Source organism: Manis javanica, chromosome 2 (genome assembly GCF_040802235.1).
Source record: "Manis javanica isolate MJ-LG chromosome 2, MJ_LKY, whole genome shotgun sequence".
Classification (NCBI taxonomy): Eukaryota; Metazoa; Chordata; class Mammalia; order Pholidota; family Manidae; genus Manis; species Manis javanica.
The window spans coordinates 69,324,911-69,340,046 of record NC_133157.1 but is presented as its reverse complement, the minus strand read 5'-3'; the positions used below and the strand labels follow the sequence as shown (position 1 = coordinate 69,340,046).

General features: G+C 35.7%; 1 protein-coding gene across 5 annotated transcripts in view; it reads right to left on the bottom strand.

Annotated features, from left to right (window-relative positions):
• The window catches only part of C2H9orf85 (chromosome 2 C9orf85 homolog), a 191,046-nt gene that overhangs the window by 114,052 nt on the left and 61,858 nt on the right, over positions 1-15,136 (bottom strand). Inside the window, exons 3-4 of one of the 5 annotated variants that reach the window (XM_017661833.3) lie at positions 3,146-3,259; positions 2,120-2,687 (exon numbers count right to left, since the gene is read on the bottom strand). The exons of 2 other annotated variants lie outside the window; for them this stretch is intronic. In XM_017661833.3, coding sequence (XP_017517322.3) covers positions 2,534-2,687; positions 3,146-3,259 — 268 coding nt within the window. In that variant the 3' untranslated portion in view covers positions 2,120-2,533. Of the gene's footprint in view, positions 1-2,119; positions 2,688-3,145; positions 3,260-15,136 lie in introns of those variants that run through there. 2 more of the 5 variants (XM_073228648.1, XR_012127755.1) reach the window with 2 other exon arrangements.

Below are 15,136 nucleotides of genomic sequence, written 5' to 3'. Positions count from 1 at the left end.
ATAATCTGGCTAGGTAGAGGACTCTTGACTGCAGTTCCTTCTGATTCAGTATATGAAATAGTTCATGCCACTCCCTTCTGACCTGTAAAGTTTCTGCTGAAAAATATGCTAATAACATGATGGGGCTTCCCTTATAGGTAATTTTCTGCCAGTCTCTAGCTGCTTACGATACCTTCTCTTTATCCTTAACCTTTGTCATTTTAATTACTATGTCTTAGTGTTGTCTTCCTGGGGTTCCTTTTTTTAGGGGCTCTCATAACTTCTAGGACCTAGGCATCTTTCTTTCCCCAGATTGGGGAAGTTTTCAGCAATTATTTCTCAAAGAGACTTTCTACCCTTCTGTCTCTCTTGTTTCCTTCCAGTTCCCCTATTAAGTGAATATTGTTTCATTTGGAGTTGTCACACACCTCTCAGCATTGTCTCATTTCTAGAGATTTTTCCTCTTTTTCCCTAGTTTCATTGTCTTCCTATTCTCTAACTTCCATCTCATTGATTGTCTCTACTTGCAACAATCTATTATTCATTCCCTCTGTTATATTTTTTCATTTCAGTTACTGTATTGTTTAGCTCTGAGTGGCTTTTTCAAATCTTCTTTTTGCTGACATTCTCCCTGAGATCATCAGTTATGTACTGTAGGTCAGTGAGCATACTTATTACTATTACTTTGAAATTTTTATCAAGAAGATCAGTGATCTCTGTTTCATGTAGCCTTCTTTCTGGTGTCTTATCCTGTTCTTTCTTTGGAGCAATCTTCTGCATCCTAATTTTGTCTGGGTTTTTGTTTCCTCCTTTGTTTTATATCTGCTATATCTCCTGGTCTAGAAAGTAATGGCTTATGACTAAGGCATCCTTTGGTATCAAGAATATCAAGACTCTCTGCTCACCAGTGCCTGGTTCTACTTTGTGGTGGAGCCTCAGTTGCTGTTGGTGGGCTGTGCTGGGTGGGGCCGTCTTTCTGCCTCTCTGCCAGAGTGGCTGATATCTGCCATCCAAGGACCTTTGTGAGCTGTGCAGCTGGGCTTCTGCTGGGATCGTTGTGGGTGTGGGCCACCCTCAGCACTGCCATTGGATTGAGGGAGAGGTGGGCACAGCAGTACACAGGGAACAGGAATGGAACTGGGTCCAGCAAGGAGGAAGGAGTGTTTGGAGCCAACTCCCACAGGCACCTCCCCAGGTAGGCTGAGGGCTGGGAAAGTTGCAAAAGCCTCTCTCTGCTAGGCAGCAGTGTCTCCCTCCACCTGCCAGGCAGCAAAGGCTGACCATTGCTGGGCTGGGCAGGGAGTATGCAGGGAAGTGCCTTGGGGCTGCGGTACTAGCAAGCAGGATGGAGCATTTAGAGCTGTCTTCCACACGTGTCTGGTCAGTTGTGCTAAGGAAGGACTTGAGAAGTGCCCACTTGCCTTTTCTTCTGTGGAGAGAGCTCTGTCCAACCCCTTCCTCTCAGGCATCCTTCCAGCGGCTGGTAAATCATTCTAACTGCTGCCTCTGTGTTGGGTCTAAATGGGACTGATGGAGGCTGCCTGTCTTCTATGAGCAACAGGAGTCTCAACCTCCTAGAATACTCTGACAATCTCTGGTGTCCAGCTCCGTTAATCACCAAAGCCCAAAGAATGTGGACTCATGTTTCCAGAGCAGATCTCCAGGGTGAGGTGCGCAGAGTTCCTGTATACCTACCTCTCCCCACTCTGTTCCTCTTCTTCCCACCAGTAGGATGGGATGGGGAAGGGCTTGGGTCCTGATTGATTGCAGCTTTGCCACTTTACTCTTCTCTGTGACCTTCTTCACTAGATATAGATGGTCTGTTCTGCAGTCTTCAGGTCATTTTCAAGGTTAGTTGTATTTGTTGTAGTTGCTTCCTTGGTGTGTATGTGGGAGAAGGTTTCTGCGTTGCTTTCCTACTCTACCATCTTTTTGCAGCCACTTCCTTGCATTTCTTAAATAAGACTATTACATTTCAACAAAATAATTATTTAGTATCATTTTCTATCCAAAATCCAAGCAATCAATAAATGTTAAAAGGAACTAAAGCTTATTAGTAACTAAGGACATACAGGTTAATATATATGTAACAGCAATGTATACCAATAAGCTGATGTTTGTACTAAGAAACACACAACAATTCTCTCAAGAGTATGGTTTATAATAGAAAAAAAGTTGAGATAACTCAAATGTCCCACAACATGAGAAGAAAATTGTGGTATGTAAATACAATGGATAAAGCAAAACAATGTAAAATGAACAGATTAAAGTTCTTACAACATTATGGACCTCACAAATTTCATAATGAAATAAAAGAGAGATACAAAATCACATGCATAAATCTTTACATATAAAATTCAAAACTAATACCACTTATTTTACAATCATTTGAATAACATATATCTTCTACATAGTTCATTTATAAATTTTTCCTTTTTCTATATATTTTTCCTATTTCCTCATTAGGAGTTTACAGGGTTTTATATACATAAACCTCAAAGACAAAAGTTGTACAGAATTTCATGTTTTCAAACGGACTTTTAATATAAACATATTAATCCATTTGATTGTCATCTTCTGCATCATCTAAATCAATATCAAAGTCTAAGTCATCCTCACTTTCTTCTTCATTCCTTCTGCAACTTCTTTCTTGGTTAGAATATAGATTATTTTCTGTATTTTCTGTCTTTTCTGGCTCCTTATTAAATCTAAAAATGAAAAAAACTTCAGTTTATTTCTCAGGCTTTCATTATTTACCTGGTACAGATTAAAAAGACCTTTACACTACAATTCTAGATTAACAAGAAACTAAGGAAATAAATAGAGAGAAAAACAACTCATGTTGCAACCAACTATACCACTGTTGTCAACAAAATAGGCTCAAAGGAATTAATACACAATGTCCATTAAAGAAAAGTAGTTACATAATGAGTAATTCTTTCATAATGAGTAATGGATACAAACTTCATGAGTATTTTAATTTCCTAAAGATACAATTTCACTTCTATTGTAATAACAGAAAATTTTAACAAATAATTTACTTTTTTTCTATTAGTGTGATATACTGTAACTTAAGAATCTCAGAGCTACTGAATGTTTCCTTAAAGGAAAATTCATTTATCAGTTACTAAAAGAGTAAAACCCAAACACAGAAAGAAATACTCACGGAATTACAATGTCTTCTTTTTTTCCACATTTTGCACAAACTTCAAGTTCACAAGCACATGATCTACACACTATATGATAAGACTCTTTCACTGTCTTTTGTAAACATTTAACACTAAAATTAGAAAAAAAATACAATATTAATTTTTACTAATTACCTAAGATTTATTTGATGAAATAAGGGGGTATAGCTAAATGCATAGTTGAAAAGCATAAAAATCAAAACACCAAGATTTCAGTATCAAAGGTTTCTTATATCACTTTAGATTAATTATACAGCATTTCTAGACAACAGCTTACACTGCAAAATAATAGTACTGAGATTTACCTACTTCTTTAAGGTTTTATAAAATGTCATCCCACATAGTAAGAATTTTCTTCCTTTCCAGATTGATTGTCCTGTATCTGCCTAATTACTCTGGCTAGGACTTCCAATACTATGTTGAATACAAGTGGTAAGAATGGGTATCCTTGTCTTGTTCCTGATGGCAAAGGAAAAAACTTTTGGCTTTTCACTGTTGAATATGATGTTAGCTATGGGCTTGTTACATCCAGCATTTACTATGCTAAGGTATGTTCCCCCTATACTCATATTGTTGAGATTATTTTAATCATAAATAGATGTTGAATTTTGTCAAATGCTTTTTCTGTAGTAATTGAGATATTCATATTAAATTTATCCTTCATTTTGATACTGTGGTGCATCACACTGATTTGTATGTTGAATTCTCCTTGCATTCCTGGAATGAATCCTGACTGATCATGGTGTATGATCTTTTTAATGTATTGCTGAATTTAGTTTTCCAATATTTTTAGAGAATTTTTACATGTATGGTCATCAGGGCAATGTTATGTAATTTTTCTTGTGGCATCCTTGTCTGATTTTGGTACTGCAGTAATGCTGGACTCATAAAGTAAGTTTGGAAGTGTTCCCTCCTATATTTTGGAAGAATTTTAGAAGAACTGGTATTCATTCATTGATGTTTGACAGAGTTCAACAGTGAAGTTCTCTGGTATTGAACTTTTGTTTTATGGAAGGTTTATTATTAATTAAATCTCCTTACTAGTAGTACTTTGTTTAGATTTTTTTATTTCTTCATGATTCTGTTGGTTGGTTGTTATGTTTATAGGACTTTGTCCATGTCTTCTAGATTGTCAAATATGTTGGCATACAATTGTTTATATCAGTCTTCTATGATCCTCTGTATTTTTCTTATGAGTTTAAGTTCTCTTCTTTCATTTCTGGTTTTATTTACGTAAGTCCTCTGCTTTTTTCTCGGTGAATCTTACTGAAGATTTATCCATTTTGCTTATCTTTTCAAATAACCAGCTCTTAGTTTCATTGATTTTTTCTATTGTCTTTTTAGTTTATTTTGTTTATTTCCATTCTGATCTTTGTTATTCCATCCTTCAGCCAATTTGGGGCTTTGTTTGTTCATCTTTTTCTATTTCCTTAGATACAAAGTTAATATTTTTCTCATTTCTTGATGTAAGCATTTATTGCTGTGACCTTCACTGTTAGAATTTATTTTCCTGCATCAAGTTTTGGTATGTTGTATTTTCATTTTCATTTGTCTCAAGGTATTCTTTTACTTCCGTTTTGATCACATCTTTGACCCATTGTTATTCAGTAACATGTTGTTTATTCTCCAAAAGTTAGTGAATTTCCCAGTTTTCTTCCTGCAATTGATTTCTGATTTCAAATATTTTTGGTTTGGAAAGATGTTTAGCATGATTTCAATCTTCTTAAAATGTTAAGACTTGTTTTGTGGCCTAACATATGATCTATAGTGGCATATGTTTCATGGCCATTTGAAAAGAACATGTATTCTGTTGCTTTTGGATGGGATGTTCTGTAGGTGTTTCTATCATATTATTAAAATGCCCATACTACCCAAAACAATTTACAGATTGAATGAAGTCTCTTATAAAAATTCTAATGGCACTTTATACAGAAATAGAACAACCCTAAAATTTGTATGGAACCACAGAAGACCCCTATAAGCCAAACCAATCTTGAAAAAAAAGAAGCTGGAGGCATCACACTCCCTTATTCCAATCTTATATTGCAAAGCTAAACAGTATGGTATTGGCATAAAAAACAGACACATAGATCAATGGAACAAAAAAACAGTGCAGAAACAAACCCACACATACAAAGTTAGTTAATTTACAACAAGGGAGCCAAGAATATGCAACAGGGAAAGAACAGTCTCTTCAATAAACGTGTTGGGAAAACACACAGTCAATGAACTGGACACTATCTTACACCATACATGAAATATAATCAAAGTGAATTAAAGGCTTGAATGTAATACCTGAAACAATAAAAATCCCTGAAAAGAACATAGGCAGTAATAATCTCCTTGACATAAGTCTTGGCTATGATTTTTTTGGATTTGACATGAAAACACTTCTAAATAACCTACAGGTCAAAGAGGAAGCCACAAGGGAATTTAGAAAATATTTTGATTTAATGACAAGGAAAATGCAGCATCAAAATTTGTGGGACAGAGCTAAAGAAAGTCTTGAGAAATGTATAATACTGTTTATATTGAACAAGAAAAACTACCTAAACTTCTACCTTAAGAAAGCAGAAAAAGAAAAATAAACTAAAGTAAAAGGAAAGGAAGAAAACAATATGGATCTGAATAGAAATCAATGAAACTGAAAGCAGAAAAACAAAGAAAATCAATAAAACCAAAAGCAGTTTCTTTGGAAAGATTAAGATAATTCATAAACACATAGAATGATCAATATTTAAAAAGAAAGGTCAAAAATTACTATTATCAAGACAAAACTACAGACCAGTTTCTAATACAGATATAAAAATAAAACAAAATGTTAGCAAATCAAATGTAGCAATATACCAAAAGGAGATACATGTCATGATCAAGTGGTTTATATTTAAGGGCATGCATGGCTGATTCAATATTAAGATCAATAAATGTAATTCACCAATTCAATGTTTTAAGGAAAAAAAAATACAGTGATCTTGATAGATGCAGAAAAAGCATTTGGCAAAATTTTAACATACATTCATGATAAAAACTATAAAGGAAACTTCCTCAGCTCCATAGAAAGCATCTACAAAGAACCTACAGCTAATATCACACTTACTGATGAAAGACTGAATACCTTCCCTATAAGATCAGAAACAGGGCAAGAATATCTACCCTATTACTCCTTTTCAAAAACATACACTGGAAGTCTTAGGCAGTGTAATAAAGCCAAAAAGGAAATAAAAGTCATACATATTAGAAAGCAAGAAATAAAACTGTCTTTACTTAAATAAAATATACAAAATTGTTTATGTAGAAACACCCAATGAATCTACAAAAGAAGTTAGAAATAAAAAGTGAGTTTATTAAAATCACAATAAATAGGGTCAGTAAACAAAAATAAACTATTTCTATGTTCTAGCAAATGACCAATGACTTTTATAGAAATTGACAGGCTGATTCTGAAAGTTATAAGAAAAAGCAAAGCAAGGTTAGAAGACTCCCATGCCTGAATTTCAAGGCTTACCATAAAGTTTCAGTAATCGAGATACTGTGGTATTTAGATGAAAGGATAGGCACATAGATGAAAGGAAAAGAGAAAGAAGAGGAAAGACAAAAGAAGGAAGAAGAGAAGAGGGAAGGAAGGGAGGAAGGAAGAAGAGTGGGAGGAAGAGAGAAAGATAAGAAAGACAAACTGACTTTCAATACAGTACAAAGGGAATTAAATGGAAAAACAGTAATCTTTTCAGCAAATAATGCTGAAACACTGAGATATCCATAAGATTAACAGGAAATGGGTTATAAACCCAAATATAAAACCAAGAATTATACAACCTCTAGAAGAAAACATAGGAGAAAATATTTGTGACCTTAGGCTATGCAAAGATTTCTTAGTTCCAATAACAAAACCATGATCAATAAATCCTGCTAAACTAGGTAGATCCTCAACAAAATAAAAATTTCTCCACTTCAAAAGACACTATTTGAGAATGAAATAACAAGTCAGAGGTTGGCAGAAAATATTTGCAAAACATATCCGATAAAAGAGTTGCACTCCCAGTACATAAACAAGTCTCAAAATTCATTAATAAGTAAACAAAAAAAACTCAATAAAAACATGAGCTAAAGATGAACAGAAATTTCACCAAAGAAGAAACAGGGATGCAAAATAAGCACATGAAAAGATGCTTAGTATCACTGGTCATCAGAAAAATGAAAACTATAATTACAATGAGATATTGCCACTCACTTATGGGTAAAATAAAGCAATACTTGAAAACAAAAAACAAGACAAACAGACAAAAAAAAAACCCAGCCCTGACAATCCTAAGTCTTGAGGATGCAAAGAACTCTCTTACCCTGCTGATGAGAATGCAAATAGTGTGGCTACTTTGGAAAACTCTGGATACCAGTTTTGATAGTTTCTTGTAAACATATCCTTCATATACAATCCAGCATACTCACTGCTAGATACTTATTCAATTAAGTGAAAACATGTTCACACAAAACTCTGTACATGAACGTTTATGGCAGTGTAATTCAAAATCCCCAAAAACTAGCAAAACCTAAATGGCCATCAACTGGTGAGTAGATGAACAATCAGTGGTACATTTTTACATTGGCATTTTACTCAGCAAATAAAATGAATCTAATTACTGAGCCACACAACATGAATGAATCTCAAATCCACCGAGTTAAAGACCCCAGTTTCAAAAGACCACATGCTATATGATTCCATATAAGGAAAGAAAGTAAATGAGTGTTTGCCAGAGACTGGGGGTTGGGGAGGAATGACAAGAGGCATGAAGCAATACTATGGGGTAACAGAAGTGCCCTATATCTCAACTGTGATGTTGGTCTCAGAACTGTATTCATTTGTCAAAACTTATAAAACACAAGACAACAGGCCCAAAATGGAGTTGCTTGTGGTAACCAAGACCTGATTACACTTTCAGCTCTCCCAGAAATATAATCATAAGCCCATCAATCTGGAATTGCCTAGTCAGCACTAGTTAGGTGACCTGCCTGAAAGACCTCTGAGGGCCCCTAAAGGAAAATGATACGCAATAACCAACAGCTTTTTGTTGTTGTTCAGCGTAACTTCCTTGTTCCTAGTCCCTTCTGACTATAAAGATCTTTCATTTTGTAACCTGAGCTCCTGTCCATCTGCTAGATGGGATGATGCCCAATTCATGAATCACTGAAGAAAGCCAATAAAGTCTTCATAGTTTACTCAGTTGAATTTTTCTTTTAAACACAATACACTACAAAGGGTTGTTTTTCCTGCATATAAATTATATACTCAAGAGAACTGTTTGGGAAAATAAGAATTTAAATTAAACTTTGTTTGACATACAATATTAGTGAAATAATTATGAAAACAATTTGTTCAATTATTTGGCATGTTCATGTTTGGCTTTCTAAAAAGATTTATTTAATGACTTTGCAATAAAAAAATTTATACCAATTAGCAAGCACACACAGATGAAGTTCTAATAATCCAAACAGACTAGGCAAGTTTACATAGTGTTTTTTGGCTTTGATTTTTAAAAGGTTTAAATAGTTTAAAGAAAGTCTGTCTTGGTTAGGTTTGTCACAGGTCTCAAGGAAATTAGAGTATCACTGCTAAGAGTATATTGTTTTATACCATGGACTCCTGGGGAGAACTAAACCTTAAGCATTCAAATTGCTAATTCAGGGATAAAACTGTATTTACAGAACTGTTAGTGTTAAAATTTATATGTAAAACAGGCTTACAAATGAGATATCCTGTTTTGAAATCTGCAGTCAAAAGACCCCAGATTCTACATTCTCAAGCCCGCCTAGTCCCCCAAACAGTGACTCTTCACACTGAATCAAACACCTGCATAGCTTATTAAAATGCAGATTGTTAGGCTCTCCCTGTTATTTACATAATTAGAAACCTGAGAATGGGTCCCAAGGATCTATCTATTATACTCTTCAAGAAATTCTTATGCATACCACCACTTGAGAACCCTTGACTGTATCAATGAAACAGCTGCCTTGAGATGGGGGCTTTCCAGTATTCCTATTGCTGGTTGAGCCTATCATGGCCAATTCTGAGAAAAGAAGGAATTCTATTGCTGAAAGCAGTTATGCTCTTTTCAAATTTAAATTCATTTGGAAAAACAGGTTTTATTAGGCTAGTAGCTATGTGAATATTAAATATACCTGTCTTATAAGGAGGTACAAGAACTCATACATACTATTTTAAAATGTCATTTCCTTTTTATAAATGTGAAACATGTTTGTGAAAATGTAAGTTACATGATTTTTAAAAACATTTACAACTTTCCAGTTTCGCTGCCACATAAATGGGTCCTTTGTGTGCCTTCTTTTTCAAAGCTCTTACTCCCAAGGTTTCGTCCTCATGGGGAATAGAGTAAGAGAAAGTCTAAAAATAATTGAGTTTCTACATTTTTTCCACCTTAGTACTACATTTGTCTAATCAATCAATCTCCATCTTAAGCATGGAATAGTTTAAATATTATTTTATGATAACAGATAGGCATTTCAAGTTGTCATAAAATGTATTCAGTTTCTTGAAACATCTTTTAAAACAGCTGTAAATTATTTTATCACTCCTGAATGTTTTTTTCTTACAAAATGGATAGTAAGGAAAAACTTTAAATTCACCTAAAAGTAAATCTTAACCTAATTTCCGTTAAAAAAAGCTGTATTTTGAGTATTTTGTGAGTCCATTGATAAGAGAATTGCAAAGGTGTTAAAATAATCAAGGTTTTTGCCTTCTTTTCATTTCTTCATGCAATACAGTTTCCAAAAACAACCAATCTTGACGATACCACCACTAATCACTTTGGTGGAAACTGGTCAACTAAAAGCACAGGTCCCTCCTATAAACCATTTTTACTGACAATAGAAACAGTTGTACACTTTAAAAAAATGGAACCCTATTTATTTTTTACAGTGAGAAACACAAAAGGAAAGAAAAAGAAATTGAAAGGTAAAAAATGTTGAATAGATATTTAAGGATGAAAATCAGGGACAAAATTTGAAGTTTTTCAATGGACCACTGTAAGCACTAGAAAAATTTTTTAAATAGCACTGATTTGGGCAACAGGAGACCTAGATTCTAGCCCAGCTTTGAATTGTCCTTATCGATAATCTTTAAAAGTCTCTTGAACTTACTTTGAGTATCATTCTTTGTAGTGAGTATTGAACGTGCTGTCACCTTAGCATACACAAAGATGGGTGGCACCAAATGTACTACTAATCACTGCACTCATGGAAGGGCCCCCACCAGTAAGATGGCAAACTTCCGGCTTCTCTTCGGGGGGGGGGGGGGGGGTCCTCAGTTCCCGCCGGCGCCACCTGAAGCCCAATCACCTCTCGCCCCCCTCCCAATCCCAGCACCTAGCCAACAGCCACCAGCCCCATAGAAGTGACACCTCAATCATTTCATGCCCCTTCCTATGTAACCCAGCACCTTTCCCTAATAAAGCGGAGCTCTCCGGTGAATTGCTGCTATGTGTCGCTCCTTTCCTTTCACTCATCACCCTCACAAGCTCGTAGTTTAAAAACAAAAATAAAAAATCCACAGATTTATTAATGACATTGAGATTTATTAATGACATTGTTGTGATATTAGCATGACTCTATATTGTATGACAAAACCTATCAGCATTTGCAACATCTCTAGTAACTCAGTGAACTAATATTTTCCAAATAAACAAGTGCATGATGTTACAAAATCATGCATGAGAGGAAGATCCACTCAAAGCACAAGACACACCGAGGGATTTTAGTAAAACAGGGTTAAAGTATTCATTGATATGGCTCAGATTCTACATTGCAACTAACCTTCAGAGAACTACCACTCGTTAAGATTCGGTATAGTATCAAAGACGAATTTCTACAATTACCTGGAAAAGATTAATAAAATTTACCTTTACTCTCTTTAAAATTCACCCTTTTCTTTTCCTTCTACTAGCCAGGCACTAAAGAAATTTGTAAAAATATAAAACAATGACACATCTCACAAATATTTTTGTTTCAAGTTATTTTTTGTAAGTTATTAATGATCATCAATGGACACATTTCTTATATTCACATTATTTATTGAGTAATTATTTTTTAAATGTCTCATTTCTCATATCTAATATAATAAGTATCAATAGATATAACTCACATAAACACATATAAACCCAGCTCTCTCAGGTTTTCAGTAATTTTTAAGAGTTTAAAGAGGTCCTGAGAACAAAAGATCTGACAATCACTGATCTAGACAATAAATACTAAGGGGAAAAGAACTGATTTATTTCTAGTGCTTGCTAGAAGTAAAAAGGTTTACAGAGCCCTGCCACAACTTCTCTGGTACTGCCTTCATTTCTTGCTTGATTATTACACTTTAACCTTTATCATAATTCAGCTCCACCTCTAATACTCTTACATATGTGATGACTAGGTGTTTTTGTAATCCATGAGCTGCAGTGCTCCACCTTTTGTGTATAAATAACAGAAACTCATCGACAGAGTTCCATAAGGTCACATTTCCTGCAGTGGCTTTAAGTAATCTGTGCTGACAGTAAGACTGTAAAACCCTATTAAGAAATTACACTGTATGGTCACCTTCCACCAGTTAGGAAGGCCAACATAGAAAAGATTAGGAACAACAAATGCTGGCGAGAATGCAGAGAAAGGGGAACCCTGCCACACTGCTGGTGGGAATGTAAACTAGTTCAGCCATTGTGGAAAACAATATGGAGGTTCCTCAAAAAACTAAAAATAGAAATACCATTTGACCCAGGAATTCCACTCCTAGGAATGTACCTGAAGGAAACAAATTCTCAGATTAAAAAAGACATATGCACCCCTATGTTTATTTTCCTTCCTTCCTTCCTTCCTTCCTTCCTTCCTCCCTCCCTCCCTCCCTCCCTCCCTCCCTCCCTTCCTTCCTTCCTTCCTTCCTTCCTTCCTTCCTTCCTTCCTTCCTTCCTTCCTTCCTAATTCTCAGATTAAAAAAGACATATGCACCCCTATGTTTATTTTCCTTCCTTCCTTCCTTCCTTCCTTCCTTCCTTCCTTCCTTCCTTCCTTCCTTCCTTCCTTCCTTCCTTCCTTCCTTCCTTCCTTCCTTCCTTCCTTCCTTCCCTCCTTCCTCCCTCTCTCCCTCCCTCTCTTCCTTCCTTGACTTCCTTGAGTTGGGCTAGGAGTGGCATTGCAGAGACTGTCAGGTCTGTAAAGTACTTTTTGAGCTCTGGAATAGAGAAATATTTTACCTTTTCTAATAGAAACTTCTCCTTTACCAATATTTTATAAATGCAGCTTTTACTTGTGCTGTTGGGCTCTGAAATGATGTATTCTTTCTGATTTAGATTTTAGCTGTAAAAGGTAAAAGCCAGAAATCTAAGAATTCCTTAAAATTAGAAATTATATCCTTTAGTGAGATTTGTGAGAATTATTGCTGGAATTCTTTAGAGAGGTACCTGGAAACAGATAACTCCCTCCCTCCCTCCCTCCTTCCCTCTCCCTCTCCCTCTCTCTCTCTCTTTCTCTCTCTCTCTCTCTCTCTCTTTCTTTTTTTCTTTCTTTCTTTCTTTCTTTTTTAATTAAGGTATTATTGATATACACTCTTATGAAGGTTTCACATGAAAAAATAATGTGGTTACTACATTTACCCATATTATCAAGTCCCCACCCATACCCCAATGCAGTCACTGTCCATCAGTGTAGTAAGATGCCAGAGATTCACTATTCGCCTTCTCTGTGCTACACTGTATTCCCCATGATACCCCACACCATGTGTACTAAACATAATACCCCTCAATCCTCTTTTCCCTCCCTCCCAACCCACCTTCCCACACCCCTCTCCTTTGGTAACCACTAGTTCCTTCTTGGAGTCTCTGAGTCTGCTGCTATTTTGTTCCTTCAGTTTTGCTTCATTGTTATACTCCACAAATGAGGGAAGTCAGTTGGTATCACCTATAAACATAGGGGTGCATCCCCTATGTTTATTGCAGAACTTTTTACAATAGCCAAGATATGGAAGCAACCTAAGTGTCCATCAGTAGATGAATGGATAAAGAAGATGTGGTACATATACACAATGAAATACTATTCAGCCATAAGAAAGAAACAAATCCTACCATTTGCAACAACATAGATGGAGCTGGAGGCCATTATGCTCAGTGAAATAAGCCAGGCAGAGAAAGACAAGTGCCAATGATTTCCCTCATTTGTGGAGTATAACAACGAAACAAAACTGAAGGAACAAAATAGCAGTAGACTCACAGACTCCAAGAATGAACTAGTGGTTACCAAAGGGGAGGGATGGAGGGAGGGAGTAGGGGATTGTGGGGTATCATGATTGGTGCACATGGTGTGTGGGGGGTCACTGGGAAGACAGCGTAGCTCAGAGAAGACAAATAGGGACTCTGTGGCATCTTACTACACTGATGGACAGTGACTGCAACGGGATATGGGGGGACTTGATAATAAGGATGAATGTAATAACCACATTGTTTTCCTTGTGAAACCTTCATAAGAGTATATCAATGATACCTTAATAAAAACTTTTAAGAAGGAGGGGGCAGAAAGACCCCTTTCTCTTCCACCCTGTGAGGACACAGCAAGAAGTTGGAAGTCTGAAACTAAAAGAGGGCCTTCACCAGAACCTGGCCATGCTGACACCCTGATCTTACACCAGCTCCAAACTATGAGAAATAAATTTCTGTTCTTTATAATCCAAAAAAAAAAAAGAAAGAAATTACATTGTATGTTACTTAGAAAATGCTTTTAAGGAAATGATATCTCCAAATTCTAAGAACTTTGAGTAAGTTCCGATTTCCTTTTCTGTGTCCCCATGTGAAGAGTCTGAAACTAATTCAGAGGGACTATACTATCTCTCATGCAGTCGATTTTATTAGAATCATTCCTAAAAGTGTATGAAGTATTCACCTCTGACTGAGAGTAGTACAGAAGAAAGGATAATATAAAAATCATTACACTTTGGGGCAGGAAATTTAAAATCAAAGCTTGCTGTATCAATCAATATTAATGTCACAAAGAAGGTTTCATGCACAGGTGAGTAACTGAAGACAGGTAATGAAAACTCTCCATTTTAACCTTTAATATTAAGGACCAATGTTCTAGGCAAGAGTAAAGCTGGGGTTTATAGTCACCATACATCAGGTTATGATGTGAAGAGCAACCTATGACTAAAACTCCACTCTTGGACATTTTAATAGGGCTGGAATGTAGTTACACAACTCTCGTATCACTGAGTATCTGAGCCTCAACCTATTCCAAGAAATGATAGCTCTGAAGAACATAACCAAAAAGGCCAAAGTATATAGTTTATTGTCACACACTGACATACATGGTGGGACTGATAATATTGAATTATGTAACAATGTATACATTTTGTTTGGTTTGGTAAAAGAGAAAAAAAAGATCAACTACTTTTTACAGGCTAGAAATCCAACCACTAATCCAAAATTCTCACTTGTTTTCTCTTCATTAATCCAAAGAAGACAGACACACCTTTTTGACTGACAACATTACCTAATTAATATTTATGGATCACTGAGATTACATAACAAGAGGAAAAGAAAAACTAACGAGCACATGAATGGACAAATGACAATTTATGTGGAGCCCAAAGACAAGACATACAGAGATAGTTTGAGATTACCAGCATTGCCTATCAAAGAGAATAGATTCTTGCTCATTTTCCCTCCATTTCCTGGTCTTTTTCACAGGGTTTCCTGCAAACGTCATTTGTAGCAGTCTTCTATCTTTAATTAGTATATTTTCTAGACCATCTCTCCTGTTTTCATTTTATTATTCCTCTACCTTGTGCCCTCTGGGTCTCTTTCTCATTTTTCTTAAATCTAGCACTTCTCACAATCTGCCTGAGTTATTTGTAGGCCCATCTCTCCTAGTAGATCAAAAGTTCCTTGGTGTTGGAGATTCACTTTGCTGTTTTCTATAACATACAGCACAGTGTC